At 53.1% G+C, this 23,011-nt stretch overlaps 2 protein-coding genes and 1 non-coding gene across 6 annotated transcripts in view; 2 read left to right on the plus strand and 1 right to left on the minus strand.

Annotated features, from left to right (window-relative positions):
- Positions 1-1,170, plus strand: part of FANCI (FA complementation group I) — a 63,938-nt gene extending 62,768 nt beyond the window's left edge. Inside the window, exons 37-38 of one of the 3 annotated variants that reach the window (XM_066240307.1) lie at positions 119-241; positions 955-1,170. In XM_066240307.1, coding sequence (XP_066096404.1) covers positions 119-241; positions 955-1,035 — 204 coding nt within the window. In that variant the 3' untranslated portion in view covers positions 1,036-1,170. Of the gene's footprint in view, positions 1-118 lie in introns of all 3 variants that reach the window. The other 2 variants (XM_066240306.1, XM_066240305.1) reach the window with 2 other exon arrangements.
- Positions 1,131-21,022, minus strand: POLG (DNA polymerase gamma, catalytic subunit). Of its 2 annotated transcripts, XM_066240308.1 has the most exons (24): positions 20,861-21,022; positions 20,213-20,311; positions 19,384-20,082; positions 15,408-15,603; positions 14,434-14,598; positions 14,188-14,343; positions 13,964-14,043; positions 8,767-8,949; positions 8,505-8,665; positions 8,247-8,373; positions 7,128-7,364; positions 6,613-6,733; positions 6,335-6,421; positions 5,975-6,082; positions 5,347-5,507; positions 4,538-4,591; positions 4,329-4,446; positions 3,829-3,964; positions 3,469-3,715; positions 2,906-3,028; positions 2,617-2,785; positions 2,282-2,490; positions 1,901-2,061; positions 1,131-1,354 (listed from the first exon to the last, which is right to left on the minus strand). In XM_066240308.1, exons 3-24 carry the CDS (start codon positions 20,007-20,009, stop codon positions 1,278-1,280), a joined length of 3,702 nt encoding a protein of 1,233 aa, XP_066096405.1. In that variant the 5' UTR covers positions 20,010-20,082; positions 20,213-20,311; positions 20,861-21,022; the 3' UTR covers positions 1,131-1,277. The 2 variants fall into 2 exon arrangements, with proteins under 2 accessions (XP_066096405.1, XP_066096407.1); XM_066240310.1 differs by lacking the exon at positions 5,975-6,082.
- Positions 21,023-21,260: 238 nt separating this feature from the next.
- TRNAR-UCG (transfer RNA arginine (anticodon UCG)) lies at positions 21,261-21,333 on the plus strand. The gene has a single exon. It is a non-coding gene; the product is annotated as a tRNA-Arg (tRNA).
- Positions 21,334-23,011: the final 1,678 nt, after the last annotated feature.

The following is a 23,011-nucleotide window of genomic DNA, read 5'->3' on the forward strand; positions in this document are numbered from 1 at the left end:
AAATGTCATGGAGGAAGCTGATGGAAAAACAGGTCCAGGGAGTGTGCTTGCTTTAAGTAGGAAAAGTGGGTGAGGCTGTGCAGCAGGAGTGTGCGCCCATGCTCCCATCCTGTCCCAGGTGAACCTGATGCAGCACATGAAGCTCAGCACCTCGCGGGACTTCAAGATCAAAGGAAACATCCTGAACACGCTTCTCCGAGAGGAGGAGGAGGAGGAGGAGGAGGAAGAAGAAAACGAAGAGGTCAGTGTCTGCTTCGGGCAGGGCAGCAAACCCCAGCCACCCTTCTGCATTGGTTGCTGGTAGCCTGGCCAGGAACAGTCACAGACAGTGAATGGGGCAAAAATGAAACTAAAAACTCAAGAAAACATTGGAAACTGAGCCACACCCAGGTGCCCAAACTTGTATACATTTTGGGTAACGTTTCCGGAAAGGGGGTGGCAACAAAACAGTCTAACTGCAGGTGAACCACTGGAAAATGACTGATTAGTGCCAGCATTCTGGCCCAGGACCTCAGTTGACTTCCTCTTCTCCCTTTTCCTCGGGTCCATCCATCTCGCTTTAGTTACACCAGTTCAAGAGCACACCGAACCCTCAGCATCTCTGAAGCAGAACCCAATGTTGGAAGGTTCTGATTTTGCGCCTACAGACTGTCACACTCTAGGCCATAGTGCACCTGGCCCCTTTACCTACTATGTGACATTGGAGGTGAGCATTTGGCAGCATTTTGATGCTTCTCTGTGATCTTGTCCCATACATCTCACCAGGTTAACAAAAGTCTGAAGGAAAGGTGAATGCTGCCTAACTGTATTTGAGGCCTCCCCTCTGCTAGTGTCAGGGAGCATGAAGGGGAGAAAGCATGGCTGCACAGACCTTGAGAAGATAAAGGACTTGTCTTTATTTTCAGTGCCTCTGAGCAGGTTTTTCACACTAATGTGGTACTTCTCCCCTTCTAGGACACTGCGTCAGAGCACGAGGGACAGAACAAAGAACCAGCCAAGAAGAAAAGGAAAAAAGAAATGAAATGCCTGAGTTAATATGAACTTTGGGGCTTCTGCTTTCTTTTTACCTAGCAAGCAACACTATCCCCTTGTCCTACAGCCTGCACTGATGTTGGCATCTTGGTTCTGAATCCACTGAAATCAACTGCACCTTCAGCCGCAGGCAGTCGTTCTTGGCAGGTCCTGCAACTGGAAAAGCACAGCTAAGAGCCTGAGTGTGGGCGCCTGTGTCACCCAGATGGAGCTCCATGGGAGCAAATACTGAGCCCCAGGCAGAGCTATGATCCAGGCTGGCTTTGCTTGTCCAGGGAGCCTTTGGTGAGTTCAATGATCTGGTAGATATCCAGCGCTTCACCTGAAAGAAAGTGCAGACTGGTTATGACGCTTTCTCAGGACCTGTTCTCAGAGCCCAGGAATGAGAAAGGAGCTTAATGTTAACATGGGAAAGGAGGCTGGGAGGGTAAGAATAATTGCCATGTTCCATTTGGAGGATCCACGTTCTTGTATAAAATGTTTCTTAGATACACTCTAAATAGAAAGTAAGCTTTGCAACTGTTTGGCATTCAAAGCACAATTTTTTTCATCTAAGGATGCACTGACTTTACACAATAAATCTTTAAACATTTCTGGTGTGGTTCAAGAGGAAAAGGCACAGATGGAAGAATACAGGGCTCTGAATATTCCTTCACTTCCTACGAACACACTCTAGAAACTCATCCCTTTGTAATCTGAACATCATGTTCACTTTGGACCCAGGCAGGGCACGTTATAAACAAACAGCCTACCTATTTGTTAAGAGTGGATTTCATATCCTCTGGTGCCCCAAGCTTGCTGTCCAGACCACTTCCTAGTCCACCTTACTTCCTACATGTAATGAGCAACGTGAGTGTGCTGTGCTCACCCTGGGGGATCCCGTATCTCCTTTCCATCCCAGTCGGGTTGGAAGGCGTTTTACAATCCATGGTCACTTCCTTCCTGAGGCACCGGTCAATATCTACGGCACTGAAAAAGGCGACTGACTGGGGCAGGTCGTTGAGACCCAGCTTGTAGGCAAACATGCACCTGAAAGAGACCGGCCTCCTCTTAGTGGTCCGCAGCCAAGACCCAGCACTCCCGCAGGGATGAATGTACCCCTTAGAGCAGAGCATGTGACCAAGGGCGCACAAGGGCCAGCACTGCTCCCCACTCCAGCACCCCCCAGTGAGATGCTGAGGTGCAATTCCAGACTCAGAACCCACTCAGCCTGGTCTGCAACCTGCATGTGAGCACGCGGCCGTCCTACCTGGTCAGGAGGTTGGCGATCTGCAGGGCCAGGGCAGCACGGTAGCGGTCCTCCTCCCGCACCAGGTAGCGCACCTCGTCGTGGATGCTGATGCAGAAGCGCCCATCAATGGCAAACTCCTCAAAGAGCCACTTCATGGCTACGAGCATGAGGTGTAGGTAGTCCACAGCAGAGCTCTGCACCACCCAGTTCACACGGCTGGTCATAAACTGCGGAGGGTAGGTGGGCACAGGTGAGAGGTTCTGCCACACACCCGTTCGTCAGCAGTAGGAGGTGGCACAAGAGCCCTCCTCTCCCTCCGTGACCCTTTCCTCACGCCCCAAGGGTGCGAATACCTCCCCCTGCGCCACTGAGGGCTCCAGGGCTCGGCTGATGCGGCAGCCCAGCACTGGGGTCCGTGGTTCCTCAGACGTGGCGATGCTCTCCAGCTTGTTGAACATTTCAGACTCTGTGCCCTCCGTCCACACCCGTTCTGCAACCACGTTCCACTTCTTCCTGCGGGACCTGGGGACCGAGAAGACGGGGTGAGCTTTGTCTTTCAGTTTCTCAGCGGAAAACAAAGCATCCCAGCTCTTCCAGGAACATCCTGCCCCTCCCTCCATCCTTAACACAGAAAGTTCTCACTTTCTTGATGCTTCTCTCTGGATCCTGCGCAGATCCTGCAGGGAGACGCAGCCATCCTCAGTTCTCTCCACGGGGATGTGCAGCTGCCTCACCAGCCACTCCCCGTCCTCTGACAGCCGATACCTGCAGGCAGGTCACACCGTGTGAGTGCCTCTATGCAAAGCCCTGGGCTAGGAGCATTCACCTGCCACCTGTTCTACTTCCACAGCCATCCTGGGGTCTGCCGTCTCCCTACCAGCTCTACTGCAGAGGGAGAGACTGGCTTGTGAGGGTCACAGCCAGGAATAGGAGAGCCCAGACAAGTCCAAGCTTTGGGTCGTGGCATGCAGCCCAATAGAGGACAGACTCCAACTGTTACCACCATCCCAAATAGCCAACAGTTTAACCCTATGAGGAAATCTGTTTAAGGCTGACTGTTAAGCAAAGGTCATAATCCAAGGACGAACTGTCCTGGAACTTGGTCACAGATCTGACAGGAGAAGGTGTAGGAACCGGAAAGGTAGAAAAGATGGGCAGTCAGGCAGGCCTGAGGCCCTGGAGGAATGATGAAGGGGAGACTCCACCTGCGCAGGCCCTTGGTGACAGCGTACATCTGCTGGGCCTTCTCGGCTGCCTCCTGGTGTGTGAGCCGGTGGTTGAACTGCATGAGCAGGCGCTCGGCAAAGGGCTGCCCTGCCCCATAGATGCGGCCGTAGTTGAAGATCTTGGCGTGCTCACGGCTGATGCCCACTGTGGTGGCCGTCTTACTGTGCAGGTCGGTGCCTCTGCTTTTACGGCCCTGCAGGGTCATCCACCCGAAGGCCGTGCAGCCTGGGGGACAGGAGGGAGTGAGCCAGGGGGCTCAGCAACACTGCTGCCAACCTTGCAACTTGGGTCCCAGGGGTCAGAGCGCCTCTGCTGGGCCAGCCCTGACTCTGGCTCACCGTGCATGCCGGCAAAGTGGGCATCTCCCAGCACCGCTGCAATCCACAGCTCCTGCGAGTCCACGTCAGCACCCACGAGGACGTAGCCGGGTGGGGCCTGCACCATGGCCTTCAACTCACTGCCTACTCGGTTGGGCTGCAGAAGAGTAAAGTCAGGACCTGCCTAGACACCGGAGATTCCTGCCTGACTTCAGCCCCAGGGATGGCTGCCTAGCAGCAACTGGGCTGACAGGTGAAGGAATCCCTCCTCTGTGCCTGGCCCTGTACCCCTTTCACCACAACAGCTGTGGCTGTCATGCCTTGTCAATATCTAGCCAGCAGCAGGTGCTCAGAACATGTCTGCTGAAAAGGGATGAATTGTGAAGCTAGGTTTGAACCTGAGTCCTGCCTGACCCAGATCTCGGGTTCCTTTTCATGCTCCTCACTGAAGGCTCTGTGCAACCCGTTTCTAGAGACATCAGAGAGGAAGGGCTGGGACCAGAGGTATGGAGGACATGTACCCGGGCATTGCTGGCAGTGAGCCATGTGGGCTCCACGGCCCGGCGGGTGATGGTGCCAGCGGTCACCACCTGGGGCAGAATGGCCCCATAGCTGCCTTCCTCATCGTAATGTGGGTGCCTGGGGGGAAGGAGAACATAAGCTTCAGCAGCTGGCTCTGATCCTAAGACGCACCTCTACCCCATTCCCACAACCACATGGCAGGCCATACCTGGTCACAGCACGAGGCAGAGCTGACCTGGGCAGCCACACCACCATCTGGGAACTGTGGGGACACACAGATTGTGAGGCTCAGCACAACCATGGCAGCAGAATCCAACACTCTCCCACCAGGGCCCTCACTCCCCAGCTCAGGGGGCCGCTGTGCCTGCCCCCTCCATCCTCCTCCCACTGATGACTCAGGGTAGGACCTGGCACAGCCACCAGTGACCCTGGAATCCACCAGGCAGGAGCCATGCCATCTGGGAACTCGCCAGGCCGCCAAAGGCAGTCTCTGCCCTAATCCCAGAGTGGCCATGAGGTGGCAACAGCCCCTCTGCCACTGCCTGAGCCCCGTTCACGGCAGACCTGGAGCCATCGCAGCACTCGGCCCCCAACACTGCTGTTGGCAGCCACCCACCTTGGAACCAGACTTCAACATGATTCCATTTTCCATGTCAGCCTACAGGACCCAGCTCCCAGTCCCCAAGACAGGACCAGCCCTGGTCCACAGCCACAGCCCTGGACTCCAGCAGGTACACCAAGGGCTCCTTTGAAAGCTGGGAGGGGCCATCCAAGTCCTACAGTTCCGCTCCTTACACAGAGAGGGAAGCTGAGGCTGGACAGGGAAAATGACCTGCCTGTGGTCACTGCACCAGGACTACAAGTAGTCAGGCCTCTAGACCACGCTGGGCTGGCCCCTGCAGCTGAGTCAGGGGCCCCCCCGGGGAGGGCAGGCAGGGGAACAGAGTCCCAGAGCTGCTTCTAGCAACTGCGTCAGGGGCACAGACCAGCATGTTTCTGCCCTCCCAGGTGGCCCACCTGATACGTTTATGGGCATTCCTCCAGAAAGAAATCATTTTGTTGATTTCCAAGGCACGCGGCCCACTGGCACCTCCTGGCCCAGCCTGCAGGGTGCCGTCCTCCATCTTGGGCAGGAAGTCCTTGGCAAAGGGGCTGCCCACATTACAAGTGTTACCATCCTGGGAGGGCAAAGGAAGCAAGGGCTGGAGGCATGTGGCAGACCCCTGGCGGGGGAACCAGTGTACTTAGGCTCTGCCCAACACAGTGCAGAACCTGGTGCAGAGTGGTCTGGAGCAAAGCCCACCCAGACAGCCACACACACAGGAAGGCCCTAAGACACAGACACAAACCTGAGTCCCCTCCAAATAACAGCCATCAGTCAAAAGAACCTAATGTAGCAGATTCAGTGCCAGACACTTGACATGCCGTATGTCATTTAATTCCACTCACTGCCCTTCCCACCCAGTTTTCAGAAGGAAAACAGGCTCAGAGAGATGGTGCTCTCTGTCCTGAGATCTGCCCCATGGCTGCCACCATCATTCCTACAGAAAGGGTACGCTCCTGCTTTGAGTTGCCATGGATGCCTGCTGTGAGCCCAGAGCACAATGAGGACACCAGGGAGTGGGGTGTGAACCAGTATATACACCTTGTGAGGCAGCTTGAAGAACCAGCAGCCAGGGATGTCCACATCGTGGTAAGGTCCATTGCCATGGTGATAGGCTGGCTGGCTCGTTTTGGAGCCCCTGGCACCAGTCTGTGGGGCCACACACCTAGATCAGGCCCTGCTCCAGCACCTGCATTCAGCAGATGAGCTGGGCAATGACAGGATAGCCCCCAGGTCTCCAGCTTTCTCCTTGGCCTTCCAACAAGTGTGGAGACACCAAGGCAGGGCAGCATCTGACAACCCTCCAGGACCCAGGAACTCGGGTGGAGAACTGCTATTTGGGCACATAGGACCCTGCCAGCCAGTACCCACCCAGAGGACCTGAGCACACGTCTCACTCACCAGAGCTGGGGGTTGACCCGGAACTGCTGCTTCCAAGTTCTCTACCGTGGCCTCAGCCTCCACCTCTAGGCAGCCCAGTTCTTCCACCTGGATGGGCCCAGGTACCAAGGGAGTGAAGGAGGAGGCTGGGTCGGCCAGAATCCACCAGCCCCTCCCTGCGACACGCAAACAGCCCAGGCCCGCCTGGGGTGAGAACTGGGCACACCCCCATGCCTCATCCCCCCTTCCTGGGAGAGAATGGTGACCCTCCCCAGAGCTCAGGCCCGTGTCGCCCTCACCATCTGCCACATGGAGCTGCTCTCGGTGAGCAGGAACTCCTTGGCCAGCTCCATCTCCTGGGGATCCGGCTGCTGCTTGCCCTGCTCGAGACAGTGCTTCCTGTACAGGGACTCGATGGCTCTGGGCAGAGAAGAGCAGCAGCAGCCTCTGGTTATGGGTGCCCGCTCCGGGCCAGGCAGCTGCCAGGCCCCTTCCACACTCCCCTTACTCCTCACACACTGGACAGCGCTCTCCCTGGTTTTTAGACAGCGTAACAAATAGAAAATGATATAGCACCCAGGTGGCAGGCTGGGGTTTGCAGGACCTTAGTTCTCCCCACTCCCAGGTGCCATGCCCTCGACCCCCCACAGGGCTCTGAGGCCCAGAGGAGGGGGTGGCCATGGGAAAAAGGACTAGAGCCCACAGTCTCAGAACCCAAGTTCTTCCCACTAGTCTGAGCTGGGCTTGGTTTCTCCTGCAAAAAGGGGTCCTCAGGTGCCCAGCCCTCCGTCCCTCCCCTGAGCCTTAGCCTCACCTATAGGGGCAGGCCACCCCAGTCAGTGCCAGGGTGGTGCCTCTTGGCACCTTAGCCAGGTTGTCCCGCCGCCCGGGCACCAGGTATCCCCAGCCGTGTCGCTCTGAGAAGTGCAAAGGGAAGCCGTCCCAGGTCAGCGCCATGAGTTTAGGTGTGACCCGCATTTGCAGGCTGAGGAGGCTGGGGCCCGGGGTCCATGTAGGGTCATCTAGGCGGGGACAGAGCTTCCGGTACCACCTATGCCCCCAGAAGAGAACAGTGTCACAGTGGTGACTGCAAGGAAGACTCTCCCCAGGACATGCTCTGCCCACCCTCCAAGGCCTCCAGGCTTTCTTCTGGTGACTTCAGCCTACAGTCACCATTCTCTTCCTCTGGGATGTGGCCTGGACCTGCAGGGAGTCCCCTAGAATAATTCAGAGACTTCAAAAGAAAAGAGTCCTGTCAGTTCCACTGAATAAGTCAGCAGCCAGGACCCACAGCATGGGCCAGATGGGGGTGGTTCCTTCCCAAGCTCCAGTTCCTGCAGGGTAACCAGCCAGGGAAATGAAATCGGCCCCCAACCACGGCTCTAGTGACATGCCCAGGCCTTCAGAGCTTGTCTCCCACATGCTGTTCACCAGGGCTGACACGAGGGTAAGGCAAGTGGGGCACCCAGGGCACAGAATGTACGGAGGCTTCACTCTCAGAATCATGCAAATGATTCTGGCACCTACTGTTCACCCTCACTACCCCTATTTTCCCAACTCTGCCACTCTGTGAGGCTCACGTGAAAGGTCACTTCCTTAAGGAAGCCTTCCCTGATTTCCCCAGGCAAAGTGAGGCCCTGCCTCAGCACCGGCTGGTCTGCATGCCTGGCTCCTCCTAGGCTGAAGGAGCTCCTGGAGAGGAGGAGCACGCTCCGATATGAACCCCTGGCAGCTGCCATGGGCTGCACACCACAGGGGCTCAGTGCAGTTGTGATGAATGAGCCTGGGGAGCGGGGTCGGAGGGAACTAGGGAGCGCAGGAGTGGAAGTCCACAGGAATAAATAGCAGCATACCACCCCGTGCTGGGGCCCAAAACGGGCATCCTGAGATGGGGGGTGAGGGCAGACTGAGTACATTAGGGGGCAGGGCTCACCCAGGGTGGCCAGGAAGGTGCTGGGGCCGCTTGGGCAGCAGCTCTGTGGTCCCCTTCAGCTGCTCCAAGCAGGCACGTGCCGTGACAGCGTGCTGAAGCTCCTCTTCCTCACTGGGGGGGCCAGGGTCTGCACAGGGTGGGGAGGACGGTCAGAACGAGGGTCTCTCAGAAAGACCTGTCCTCCCTATTATGTCCAGAGGCTTGAGCAACACTTCCCCAGAGCGCGTTTCTGCCCCCCCTCCCACCCGTGCTCCCCACCTTCCTGGTCCTTGGGATCTGCAGGGGCCGCAGCCTCCTTGGTGGGCAAGCTGCTGGCGGCAGCCGGCTCCTTCTCCTTCCCCTTCCCCTTCTTTGCCTTCTTCTGCTTAAACTCTTGCACATCCCACTCCAGGTCCCAGAGCCAGGGGTCGTCTTTGTACCTGCACAGCCAGTCCACCAGGCAGGGCTGAGGCCAATGCAAAAGCCAGGCCTGCCACCTGCCCACCCACTGCCTGGGCCCTGCCCCCTGAGGCCTGGCTACCTCTCTCCGGAGAGCAACTGGCAGGCGTCATTGGCCAGGTCCATCAGCGACTTCTTCATCTCCCGCTGGAGCTCCTCGTAGGTGCTCTGCGCCTCTGCCAGGTAACGCTCCCAGTTCTGGTTGACAGGCAGGTAGGAGACACCCATCTCCAGCATGCCGGCCAGAGTCACTGGGTGGGGACACCTTGGGGGCAAACACCAGGGCTGCCATCAGTGACCACAGGAGGCAAGCCTCAACCCAACCACCCACATAGCATAGCTCTGAAGTTGGACTGACTGGGGTTTAAACCCGAGTTACTACTTCCTAGCCATGAGACCCTGGGAAGTCACTTCACCTCTCTGAGCCTCAGTTTTTTCATCTGTAAAATGGAAATATAGTCATGTGTTGCCTAACAATTGGGACACATTCTGAGAAATGCACTTTTAGGTGATTGTCATTGTATCAACATCACATAGTACAATAACACTAACCTAGATGGAACAGCCTACTGCACACCCGGGCTACAATCTGTATAGTGTGTGACTATGCACAGCGTGTGACTATTGCTCACCCAGGTCTAGCCTGTAAGTGTAAGGCATGTTACCGTACTGAACACTGTAAGCAACTGTAACACAATGGCAAGCATCTGTGTATCTAAACATATCTAAACATAGAAAAGATACAGTAAAAACACAGTATAAAAGACCAAGTGTGTGTCTGTACAGATGACATGACACTATATAGCAGGATTCCTAAAGATTCAACCAAAAAATGATTAGAACTGATAAATGAATTCAGTAAAGTAACAGGATAAAAAAATATTCAGAAATTGGTCGCACTTGTATACACCAATAACAAACTATAAGAGAAAGTAAGAAAACAATCCCATTTACAATTGCATTTATAAAAAACAACAACCTAGGAATAGAGGTAAAAGACCTGTACTCAGAAAATTATAGGACACTGAAGAAACTGAAGAAGATGCAAATAAATGGAAGCATATATCATGGTCATGGACAGGAAGAGTTAACATTGTTAAAATATCCGTAGTACCCAGAGCAATGTAGAGATTCAGTGCAATCCCTATTAAAATGCCAATGGCAAATTATCCTACAATTTATATGGAACCACAAAAGATCCTGAATAGCCTGACCAGGCGGTGGCAGAGTGGATAGAGCATCGGACTGGGATGCGGAAGACCCAGGTTCGAGACCCCGAGCTTGCCAGCTTGAGCGCGGGCTCATCTGGTTTGAGCAAAAAGCTCACCAAGCTTGGACCCAAGGTCGCTGGCTCCAGCAAGGGGTTACTCGGTCTGCTGAAGGCCCGCGGTCAAGGCACATATGAGAAAGCAATCAATGAACAACTAAGGTGTTGCAAAGCGCAATGAAAAACTAATGATTGATGCTTCTCATCTCTCTCCATCCCTGTCTATCCCTCTCTCTGACTCACTCTCTGTCTCTGTAAAAAATAAAGTTAAATTAAAAGATCCTGAATAGCTAAATCTTAAGAACAAAGTTGGAGGCCTGACCTATGGTGGCGCAGTGGATAAAGTGTCGACCTGGAAATGCTGATGTCGCCGGTTCAAAACCCTGGGCTTGCCTGGTCAAGGCACATATGGGAGTTGATGCTTCCTGCTCTTCCCCCCTTCTCTCTCTCTGTCTCTCTCTCCTCTTTCTCCCTCTCTCTCTCTCTCCTCTCTAAAAATGAATAATAATTTTAAAAAAAAGAACAAAGTTGGAGGTATCACACTACCTGATATCAAACTATACTACAAGCTATAGTAACCAAAGCAGCATGACACTGGCATAAAAACAGATACAAAGATCAATGAAACAGAACAGAGAGCCCAGAAATCAACCCACACCTGTATGGTCAATTAATCTATGACAAAGGAGGCAAGAACATACAGTGGGGTAAAGACAGTCTGTTCAATAAATGGTGTTGAGAAAGTATCCACTTTCTTACACTGTTTACAAGAATAAATTCAAAATGGATTAAAGATTTATACGTAAGACCCAAAATCATAAAACTCCAGAAGAAAACATAGGCAGTATATGACATTGCTCTTAGTACTGTTTTTCTAGATATGTCTTTTGGGGAAAGGGAAACAAGAAAAATAAACAAATGGGACTACATCAAACTAAAACATTTTTGCACAGCAAAGGAAACCATCAACAAAATGAAGACAGCCTACTGAATGGGAGAAGATATTCTCCAATGATAAGGAGTTACTATCCAAAGTATATAAAGAACTCATACAACTTAACACCAGAAAAGAAATCCAATTAAAAAATGGGCAGATGACCTGAATAGATACTTCTCCAAAAAGGACATACCTTGATGGCCAACAGACACGAAAAGATGCTCACCCTCACTAATCATCAGAGACATGCAAATTAAACCACCATGAGATAACACCTCACACCTGTCCAAATGGCTATCAATAAATCAACAAACAACAAACGTTAGTGAGGATGTGGGAAATATAGGGAACCCTCATGCACTGTTGGTGGGATTGTAACAGTATGGGGGTTCCTCAAAAATTTAAAGATATGACCCAGCAATTCCACTTCTGAGTATTTACTTAAAGAAATCCAAAACCCTATTTTGAAAACATGCACCCCTATGTTCATTGTAGCATATTTTACAATAGCTAAGATATGGAAGCAACCCCAGTGCCCATCAGTAGATAGTGGATAAAGAACAAGTGATACATATATACAATGGAATATTACTCAGCCTTTATAAATAAAACCTTGCCCTGGCTAGATAGCTCAATCATTAGAGTGCCAACCCAATATGCCAAGGTTGCAGGTTCAACCCCGGTCAGGGCACATACAGAAACAGGTTGATCTTTCTCTTTCTCTCTTTCTCTCTCTCCTCCCTGTCTCTCTCTCTCCCTCCCTTCCTCTCTCTTTAAAATCAATCAATAGCCTGACCAGGCAGTGGCGCAGTGGATAGAGTGTCAGACTGAGATGCGGAGGACCCAGGTTCGAGACCCCGAGGTTGCCAGCTTGAGCGCGGGCTCATCTGGTCTGAGCATAGCTCACCAGCTTGGACCCAAGGTCGCTGGCTCGAGCAAGGGGTTACTCAGTCTGCTGAAGGCCCACGGTCAAGGCACATATGAGAAAGCAATCAGTGAACAATTAAGGTGTTGCAACGAAAAACTGATTGATGCTTCTCATCTCTCTCCGTTCCTGTCTGTCCCTCTCTCTGACTCTCTTTCTGTCTCTGTAAAATAAATAAATAATTTTAAAAAATCAATCAATAAATTAAAAACAAAAATATTTAAAAAGAATGCAATCTTGCCATTTGCAACAACATGGATGGACCTAGAGGGTATTATGCTCAGTGAAATAAGTCAGATGGAGAAACATAAATACTATATGATTCACTTATATGTGAAACCTAAAAACCAAAATAAATGAGCAGGCACACAGAGGGTGGACAGCATGCTGAGCCTCCTCATCTATTTAAACCACCCGGAGCTAGCAATAAATTCAACATCATAGTTGGGTCTATAAAGCCTTTCCTTTCATTACTGCAAACAAACATTTTGCTTATAATCCATTATAATCTTATGGGACCACCATCACTTACACATCCGTCATTATACAGCACATGCCTATAATATCAACCCATCTTCAGAGGTAATGAGGGAATCACAGGTCCCAAAAATAAAAACAGATGCCATTTGCTGAGCAATTACTAAGTGCCTGGCACCGTGCTCATAACCCCATACACACAAAAGATAATGCATGAACCTCACAGCTGGGGTAGTCATGCCGGTGGTCCAGATGAGAACACGGACGCTCAGGGAAGCCAAGTACTGTATTTCCCCATGTGTAAGACACTCCCATGTATAAATGCACAGTAATTTGGGGGCCCAAAATTTGAAAAAAATGTATTATATAAAGTTATTGAACTGGTTTTATTCATCATAAAATTTATACAACTCCTCACTGTCTTCAACAATGAGTGCAAAAACAAGCGCGAAAAAGTGGGAAATGCAAATAAAAATATCTACAGCCACTGTATAAGACGCACTCAGTTTTTAGACTCCAAATTTTTTGAAAAAATGTGCATCTTATACATGGGGAAATATGGTAACTTGCCCAAGGTCAAATGAGTTGGATACCACAGTCAAGATTCAAACCGGACCTGACCAGGCGGTGGTGGCACAGTGGATAGTGTCGGACTGGGATCCCAAGCACCCAGGTTCAAGACCCCGAGGTCGCCAGCTAAGCGTGGGCTCATCTGGTTTGAGCAAGGCTCACAAGCTTGAGCCCAAGGTCGCTGGTTCAAGCAAGGGGTCACTAGGTCTGCAGTAGCCGTCCCCTCCCCTCCCCTCCCCCCGTCAAGGCACATATGAGAAAGCAATCAATGAACTAAGGAACCACAACGAAGAATTGATGTTTCTCATCTCTCTCCCTTCCTGTCTGTCTATCCCTCTCTCTGCCACAAAAAAAGATTCGAACTGGGTCTGGCTGATGTTTAGGACTTGACTTGGACCACAACCGAAGTCCGACTGACTAGCAAACCTAACCTAGATGGATGGGCAGCTCTGAGCTCTGGATCTGGGTACAGAGCAGATGCTTAATAAACTGAGCCACACATGGGAATCTCCAGCACAGCCCACAGCTCCCCTCTGGGACCTCTGTACAGAGTCCAGTGCCCAGGTAGCCACCACCAGACACAGTGGCTCCATCCTTTCAGCCCAGAAAGGCTAAGTCCCTCAGTTTAAGAAAGACCCAGCCCTGGCCGGTTGGCTCAGTGGTAGAGCATTGGCCTGGCGTGCAGGGGACCTGGGTTCGATTTCCGGCCAGGGCACACAGGAGAAGCGCCCATCTGCTTCTCCACCCCTCCCCCTCTCCGTCCTCTCTGTCTCTCTCTTCCCCTCCTGCAGCCAAGGCTCCATTGGAGCAGAGTTGGCCCGGGCGCTGAGGATGGCTCTATGGCCTCTGCCTCAGGCGCTAGAATGGCTCTGGTTGCAACAGAGCAACGCCCCAGATGGGCAGAGCATCGCCCCCTGGTGGGCGTGCCGGGTGGATCCCGGTCAGGCGCATGCGGGAGTCTGTCTGACTGCCTCCCCGTTTCCAACTTCAGAAAAATACAAAAAAATAAAAAATAAAAAAAAGACCCAGCAGCACTTGATGATAGTGGGCCCTGGTCCTGGGTACCCCCTAACCCCAGGGTTCCCACCCAGACCCCGCCTCACCTCTCTAGGAAGAGTGGTAGCTGCTGCTGGAACACCTCGTAGGTGGCCCACACGTCCTGGGCACAGTACTGCATCAGGTCCTGGCACAGGCGACAGGAAGGCGCTGGGTGGGCAGCCATCCCACTACCACCGCCGGCCTCGGGGTCAGGTCCGGCGCCGTACTCCTGGGGTTTAGGTGGGTCTGCCAAAGCCATCTCCCCAGAGCCCCCCACCCAGCACCATACCTGGAAGTTCTCACGGATGTCCCTCATGCTGCCCTTGACAAACAGTTCGCGGGGCTCCTTCTCTAAGGGAGGCCCCCCCACATAGAGGCCGTGCACGTCCACTAGGTTATTGACACTGCTGATGTCCAGCCAGTCCCAGGATGAGATCTGAGGGGCCTGAACAAGGGATAGGGCAGATCAGCTTGGTCTCAGGCCAGAGAAGCGGGCTGGTGATGGGGTCCCAGGCCCCCCGCAGTATGCCCTCACCTCTGGGCCTTTGGCTTTTTTCTGGGACTTCTGGCCTCGTGGTGTGACCTGCCGGACCTTGTGCTTGCCCTTCTTGGCTGCCATCCACAAACCGCGCTGGAAGCTGCTTAGCCCTGAGATGGCCATGTGCATGCTCATGGTGTCCAGGAAGCGCAGACGGGAGCCCTGAGGACAGGCTGCAGCTGAGGGGCCAGCCCCACCTCGGCTCCCAGCACAGCCTCCCTTCCCAGCCCAGAGCTCCCAACACTAAAGACAAAATGTCTACCTTGATGTTTGCTCATGCTTGTCCCTTGATCTGTGACAGGCCTGCCCTCCCAAATTCTAGCCACCCTTGAAGGTACAGACCTGTCCTTCCCAGCATCCAGCCACAGCTCTGAGGGGCACCCTGGGCACAAAGTAGCCAAAACAAGGCCTTCTGAACTATCAGGCTCAGCCTGGCTCCCAGCCCCCCCACTCACAAGCTCAGTCCTGGGCAAGTCAACAAGGCTGAGCCTCAGCGCTATCGGCTAAGGATGCTCTCACCTGCGCTGTTGGGAGAACACAGTGATAAAACACTTATCATAAAATTGAGAATTGCCACAGCTACACTCCAGGCACAGTTCCCAGTGTTGGAGGTCGGACCTCAGACAATCCTGAGATAACTGCTGGTACCACCCTCTTTTCACCAATAAGGAAACTGAGGCTCAGGGATGTTGAGGAGCTCACACCATTCATCTGTGGCGGAGGCAGGACATGAGTCCAGGCTGCATGGCCCAGAATGTCCAAAGACCTATGCTGAGCGCTAACATGCCACACAGAGAGAAGGGCCATCTGTCCTGTGACAACTCAGGTTCTATAACAGGCAGGTCCTGGGAAGAGAACAGCTGGCACAGGGACCAAGAGCAGGGCTGGCCAACAGGGTCTTCCCTACTTGCTGCGATCAGGGCTCACAGCCCACCTGTGCCAGAGCCTGTGCTTGGCCCCAGGATCCTTACCTGAATCAGGTACTGCTCCCTGATGTGGGCTCGGTCAAAGGAAACATTGTGCCCCACCACTAACTGCTCCTGCCAGTTTCGCTGGGTGGGGCCGCTGGCACTGACAGGGACCTCCAGGGGAATGAGGTCAGCCGGCGACAGCTGGCTGGTCCAAGAGTAACGCTCTTCCACCAGCCGCTGGCTGCACCAGGAATACCTGAAGGGGGCGAGAGGCAGGCAGGTTTGGCCTCGAAGCATGAAACTTCCTCTTCACAACACCCACTGCATACCTCCCACCACAGGCCAGGTCACACTAGCTGCTGGGGACACCAGTGAGACCAAGGGCGCTCCTAACCCTCCCAGAGCTAGCAGTCTATGGCGGTATGTACAGGGTGGTGGTGGTGAGGGGTGACAAAAACTTATTTACTTCCTGAGAAAAATGGTGCTAAGTGCCACAGTACTGGGTGTCCCGCAGTCACCGAATACGTGCATCGCTCTGAGGTGCTTTATAAATATTATCAACCCCTCTATAGTGCTCAAAGTGCTAGTAAATGACACAGCAATTATAACAGAATAAAAAATGAAATTTGGCCCTGGCCGGTTGGCTCAGCGGTAGAGCGTCGGCCTGGCGTGCGGGGTACCCGGGTTTGACTCCTGGCCAGGGCACATAGAAGAAGCGCCCATTTGCTTCTCCCCCCCTCCCCCCCTCCTTCCTCTCTGTCTCTCTCTTCCCCTCCCGCAGCAAAGATGGCCCGGGCGCTGGGGATGGCTCCTTGACCTCTGCCCCAGGCGCTAGAGTGGCTCTGGTCGCGGCAGAGCGACGCCCCGGAGGGGTAGAGCGTCGCCCCCTGGTGGGCGTGCTGGGTGGATCCCGGTCGGGCGCATGCGGGAGTCTGTCTGACTGTCTCTCCCTGTTTCCAGCTTCAGAAAAATACCAAAAAAAAAAAAAATTGTATTTTTTAATTGAAAGTGTCAAAAATAAAAAATGGCTCTGTGGTAGAGCATCGGCCTGGTGTGCAGGAGTCCCAGGTTCGATTCCCGGCCAGGGCAACAGGAAAAGCGCCCATCTGCTTCTCCACCCCTCCCCCTCTCCTTCCTCTCTGTCTCTCTCTTCCTCTCCCACAGCCAAGGCTCCAGTGGAGCAAAGTTGGCCCAGGCTCTGGGATGGCTCTGTGGCCTCTGCCTCAGGCGCTAGAATGGCTCCAGTTGCAACAGGGCAACGCCCCAGATGGGCAGAGCATCGCCCCCTGGTGGGCGTGCCGGGTGGATCCCAGTCAGGCGCATGCAGGAGTCTGTCGGACTGCCTCCCCTTTTCCAACTTCAGAAAAATACAAAAAAAAAAAAAAAAAGACAAATGAACTCATGTACAGGATGAATCATCTGAAGGCTGGAAGGGTTCTAAAGGATAACGAAGCAAATCACACACCCTGGGTGGGGGACCAGTTCCTCTCCCAGCAACCACCCTCAGGGAGAGACCAGGGAAAGTGCCAGAAGGGAGGAAATGTCTGCACACACGCACGGGGTGGGGGCGAGGGCCAGGGGACCGGTGCGACCTGCTGAGGGCCCCACAGGGACTCAAAAAGCCTGAAGTCCGCTCACGGAGAAGCACGGGGAAATGGCTGCTGAGGAAAAGCCTGTTGTGCAGCACGGGTTATGCCAAAGGGTCAAGGCCAGTCAGCATCTAAGTGAGTGACAGGCCACATGCGTGGCCACCACTGCTGCAAAGGTGGTCCCTGCAACCTTTATCTCAGGGAGAGGAGAAGGGGTTATCTGCCAACAGTTTCAACAAACTAAACTAGTAATTTTTTGGTGGGGATGTCAGCAAAAAAGAGGCTCCATGTTTTAAACCTGGTAAAATCTAGCTCACGCTTCAAAGGGTGGGACTCTGCTCAAGGAGTCCAGCTGAAAGCTCCTCCTTCGATTTAGCATGTGAAAGCTCTTAAACAACACAGTGGAACAGGCTGAGGAGTGTCAAATGTCTGAGGCTGAGGTGATGACAGAAACTTTAGTTGCAGTAAGAAGTCATACTGATGACAAGATCCAGGTGGGCAGCTGTGCATGAGAGCCATCTGAGTATAAATTTATTTGTGATAAAAGAAGCCAAAACACGAACATCTCTGGTCAATTTAACATGAGTCAGAACCAATGCCATTAATACTACACTTGCCCTGTGAATCTCAGATAAATGTTGACAGACTACTGAATGTCCCTCTAGTCCAGTGGTAGTCAACCTGGTCCCTACTGCCCACTAGTGGGCGTTCCAGCTTTCATGCTGGGCGGTAGTGGAGCAACCAAAGTATAAATAAAAAGATAGATTTAACTATAGTAAGTTGTTTTATAAAGATTTATTCTGCCAAACTTAGCAACAATCCGATATAAAGTACTTGGTAAGTAATTATTATATGCTTTAACTTGCTATAACTCTGCTTTATAAATTTTATAAAGTAAAGTTACTTCCCTACTTTATAAATCACCATTACTGTGAAACCGGTGGGCAGTTAGAAAATTTTACTACTAACAGAGATACAAAAGTGGGCGGTAGGTATAAAAAGACTGACTACCCCTGCTCTAGTCTAAAGACCAAAGCCGATACCAGCAGCCTTTGGGAAGCCTTCCTAAGGGCTGTCATAGGCTTCTCCCTCCCACTGGAAATGGAGGGATGGTCAGGTACCTGATGTTATACAGTCATGTTGCAGGAATGTGCACAGGTTAAATGTGGACTGTGACCATGGCCCCATCAAGCACCCCCACCACAGTCGGACCCCCAGGAGGGAGGTCCAAGTCTAAGCCCTGGCAAACTGAGCGCTGCGCCCTGTACCACTTGCTAGAATAGAATGAGAATAAGAGGAGGATGGACAGAACGGGGAGAAAGAGGTGACAAAGTAGGAAAGGAAGGAGGAGGACGTGAAAAGGTGACTTCAGGTAAATTGTCCAATAATGACCAAGAGATCAAAAAACAATTCTTTCTTGTCACTGATTTTCTAATTTTCTTTCAGCCACCACAGCCTACTTAACCTTCTCAAAGGACGAGCGGTGTTCCCTCTATCTGACCATCGAGTTACATGGTAAACACTGAGATTCCCCATGTGGTTTTCATCTTAGCTGGAACTAAATCAATGAGGAAACATCTCATTTTGCTCTTTCAGCCATTAATGCCTAATCATCTATTTAGGCATGTTTTCACCATTTTCAACTGCCTATTTAACATTTCGCAGCTTTCTTTACAGAGATGTAGCTTCCAATAGGAATAAAGAAATAGCCAATTTTTTTGTTGGTCAGGTCTGAAAATATTAAGGTTGTAAATAATATTTTAATCCTGGAGTAAAGAATAAAAAGGGGGAGAAACAGTACTGCCATCACCGTTTGAGGAACTTGGGTAGCACTTAGGAAGTCATTTAGAAAAGAAGACTGGATATACCTTTTGGGGACCAAAATGCCTGCTTGGAGGCTGAGGAAAGGAAGCAGCATTTCTCAGCTGGGAGTGGTCCAGGGGATGCTATCTGTGGGAAGGGGGAAGGCATCGGGAAGAGTTGCAGAGGTTGCTCTGCATTTAAGGGATGCTAATGTCTTATTTTGCCTCGGATAGTCCCCTAAAAGAGAGACTTCTCTTGCCCATAATACCCAATAGCATCCCCAAACAGAAACACTGTTCAAATGTCTTGGACTAACTTCTCAGGGATCTCTTTGGAGAATGGGTAAAGGCAACAAATCAAGGTGAGCTCCAGTGGTCTCCCAGTCTCTACTACAACGTTTTCCTGTGATTGTCCACATAACCCCTATCACCACCGAACATTCGCGGGTGTTTACTGCCTGTATCTTCTATCCATGAAAGCTGGAGTCAAGCCTATTTTCCTCACTGCGCAGCCGCTGTAAGCTAGAAAAGCACCCGCCAGGCACACAGTGGGAGCTCAGGAAATGTTCCCGGAAACAAACTACATAGTAAGTTGGGCCCCCTACGAATGATAACACCTCCGGACCCCAGCCTGCCTGCACTTACCAGGCCGAGGGGGATATGGCCACCGCCAGCGTGGGGCAAGTTCCCTCTGCCAAGCAGACCTCCACGTCGAACACCAGGGCCCGCTCCTCGGGGATGGCCACGGGTTCGGCCTCCCCCGCGGGGCCGTACCGGGTCCAGCCCTCCGCCCAGGCCCAGCTCGGGGGCCTGGGGGGCAGCTGGGCCTGCAATAGGGAGTTGGCGGCCTCCAGGTAGGGCAGGCTCTGCTTCTGGGCCAGGAGGCGGAAGTGCTGGTCCAGGCTGCCTCCGTAGAGGGGCGGCAGGCGCAGCTCCACGTCGGGCAGGGGCGCGGCCGGCTGCCCCCAGAGCCCGTGCTTCTGCAGGTGCTCGACGCTGCGGCGCACCGCGGCCTCGCCGGGCGTCTCCCCGCCGAGCCCGAAGATTTGCTCGTGGAGCCCTCTCGAGAGCATCTGGATGTGCAATGGGTTGTACCGCAGCTGCCCGCCCTCCGAGGATGGCGCTTGCGACTGCGGCGGCTGCAGCTGCCCGTCGCTGGGGACGGGGACGGGGACGGAGACGGAGCTGGAGACCCAGCGCCCCGGAGCTGGAACCGGCCCTGGCCCGACGACGGTGGAGCCGGTCACTTTCCTCCAGAGCAGGCGGTTCATGGTTGGTGCAGGGAGCCCCCCGCTGGGATTCAGGACACCTGGCTTTGGGCTCCAGCTTGGCTGCTTTTACTGGCTGAAAGACGTGGAGAGAGACACGTCTTGTCTCTGTTTTCCTGTCAGTGAAATGGGCCTGACCATGCCTGCCTTCCACCCACAATCCTGAAGGAGATAGACGATATAAAGTGTTATCACATACGTATCACCTGTTATATTAGAAGCCATCATTCCTTGAGCACTTATTGCGTCCCAGGCAACGTGCCAGGCGCTTTTAGGTACATTTTCTCAGTTAAGCCTCAAACAACCTGGGGAAATATCAATACCCCTGCTGAGTACATTGAGATTCACGTAGGTTCTTCAGTGAACTTGGGAGAAGATGAAGGCACACATGCTGGTTAAAAGGCCAGATTCTGGAGTAGGTCAGGGAGGGTCTGAACCCCGGTTCTGGCCCTTAGGAGCTGCGCGACCTTGGGCAAGCTCCTCGGGCCCCCATTTCCTACTCTGTAAAATGGGGTTAAGGATTCTGTAATACAGGACTGCTGTATGACAAGGGAGGATGTGTCGCGCGGCCCGGCCCTCGGCAAATGGTGGCTGCCACGATCGCGACCGCCACGGCCCGAGGGCCCAGCGCCGGGAGGTGACAGCGCCCGGATTCGAACCCACCGGGCGGGCCGCCTTCCCCTGGGGCCCCCACCCGCCCGGCCGCCCGCCTGTGCCCGGGGGCGGCGCCGCGGTGCGCCCTGGGACGAGCCTCCGCCCCGCTCCGGGCCTCGCTCGCTGGCTGGAGAGGGAGGGGCCGCGCCGCAGCTCAACGACCCGGCCCCCCCGCCCCCGGCACCGAACCCGCCGGAAACCTCGGTCCGCCTAATGCCTCCGGGTCCGCGGTCCCGACCCCCAGGCCAGCGACGCGGCGTCTCCCTTCGCGCGGCCTACGCAGCCTCCGGGTGCTGTGCGGCTCCCACCCGGACCAGTCAGCCTCGCTGGCAGCCGCAACTTCCCGTCTGCGCCGCGCTGGGTCCCGCGGCTCACCCGAGAGGCAGGCGGGGAAACTCCCCGCGCGACCAATAGCAGGGCCGCAAGTGGACCGGTCCGCACGCGGGGGAAGAAGGGGACTTCCGGGTGGGACTGCCCTGCGAAACTCTGGGAGCAAGGGCATAACCTCCCCCACTCAAGAAGCAGGTGGATTGGTCTCAGGCAAGCCTATGGACGATAATGAGAGTTTTTAGATTATCCAAAGACGACCAATCGCCAGGCGGCCGCGTGGCCTAATGGATAAGGCGTCTGACTTCGGATCAGAAGATTGCAGGTTCGAGTCCTGCCGCGGTCGAGAGGGTTTGCTCATACTTTTTCAGCTTGCTACGTTACATCTCAAGAATGAAGTGCTCGCACAACTCCGAATGTTGTGCCAATTACCACCCCACATTAAAGCCTGGGAACGCCTCGATCTGCAGAAGTAGCGGCTCCCACCCCCCACGCTCAGCGCGCCCCCGTGAAATTGCTCGCGTAGGTGTCCCAGACTTGGGGTTGGGGTATCGGGGGAGCCTTGTAATGGACCAGTCGCGCGTACCCCAACGCGGTGGGAGGAGAGTGGAGAAAGTCGCGCATCCTTAGCGGAAATCTCGATTCGACTTCAATTGGCTGGAGTTCACAGCTGAAGGGTGAACTCTTCCCAGCCCCGTGCGGTGTCTCTTCATCCCGGGCAATTCTAGTGGGTGCAAACGCTGCCTTTTGTTGAACTCGAATCTGCTCACTTCTCCACCCCACCAATCCCCACCCAAGCGCGCCCTGCTCCCTTCCGCCCGGGGAGCAGTCAGAGGCTGCTTTTTGATCTTTGTGATACGCATCCTCCTCCTGTTGCTCCATGCGCCTCAACAGCTGGGCTCCCCGCGCTCGGTGGATGGTACACTGCACAGCACCACGCCGAATGTTGCCCAGGTGAAGAACCAGAGCTTGGACACCCAGCTGCGCGCATGAGGAAAGGGAGACTAAGACAGGTCACATAGCTGATCAGGTACAAAATTCAGGCCTCACTGAAAGTCAGTCCCCACCTGCCAGCCCGTGCGTGTGTCAGGACACCATGATTTGACTTGAGACACTGCCTTCGTTATTTTTCAGGAGTGGGCTTCGAAGGTAGTCGAGGACACATACCGCTCCACGGGCTGATCCCGCCCAGGCCCACCCCTTCTGCCCGGGCAGAGAGAAAAAGCCCCAATGTTCTAGGTGTATTTAACATTCAAACAAATGTTTTCTTGTTTATTTGTTCTTTTGGTAGAAAATACAATTAACCGAAAATTCAGGGTTTTATAATTTGGCGTTTCCCCACACACACTTAACCTTGTACCGTTGGCATTTTTGCAAAATACCCAGAAGAGAGGCTCTCAGCATAAATCAGGGAGTCCCTAGGTGGGAAAACACTTTTATTACTTCCTATCGCCTACTGAAATTTAGCATTTCCTTCAATTATGAGGTTAGGCAACCAGCCACAGTGATAGGACTCAATAGCAATCATGGATATTTTCATAACATTACAGATGCTGCAGGTTGTTTAATGTATTATTTACATTAATTATACTTCAAAATAACAATGTTACTAGGCCACTGCTAGATCTCATTTAATGAGTTAACCAAAAAGTACACATTATATCATCTATTCTTTCTTTTTTTAAGAGAGAGAGAGAGAGAGAAAGATACAGAGGAGAGAGAGAGAAGCATCAACTGGTAGTTGCTTCACTTCAGTTGTTCACTGATTGCTTCTCATATGTGCCTTGACCAGGGGACTCAAGCTGAGCCACTGGCCCCATGCTCAAGCCAGTGACCTTGGGATCACGTTGATGATCCTGCACTTAAGCCAGCCATCCCATGCTCAAGCTGTCAGGTACACACTCAAGCCAGTGACCTCAGGGTTTTGAACCAGGGACCTAGGCATCCTGGGCTGATGCTCTATCCACTGAGCCACCATAGATCAGGCTATCACCTATTATTATCAGGAACCACCTATTCCAGTG

The sequence above is a fragment of the Saccopteryx bilineata genome, chromosome 7 (assembly GCF_036850765.1).
Source record: "Saccopteryx bilineata isolate mSacBil1 chromosome 7, mSacBil1_pri_phased_curated, whole genome shotgun sequence".
Taxonomy (NCBI): Eukaryota; Metazoa; Chordata; class Mammalia; order Chiroptera; family Emballonuridae; genus Saccopteryx; species Saccopteryx bilineata.

Excerpts from the sequence above, each read along its gene's own strand:
- POLG (XM_066240308.1), bottom strand. The coding sequence starts at position 20,009 with ATGAACCGCCTGCTCTGGAGGAAAGTGACCGGCTCCACCGTCGTCGGG. Across the intron at positions 14,344-14,433 it reads AAAAAGCCAAAGGCCCAGAG|GCCCCTCAGATCTCATCCTG; the intron begins GTGAGGGCATAC and ends TCCCTTGTTCAG. Across the intron at positions 2,062-2,281 it reads ATCGCCAACCTCCTGACCAG|GTGCATGTTTGCCTACAAGC; the intron begins GTAGGACGGCCG and ends GGTCTCTTTCAG.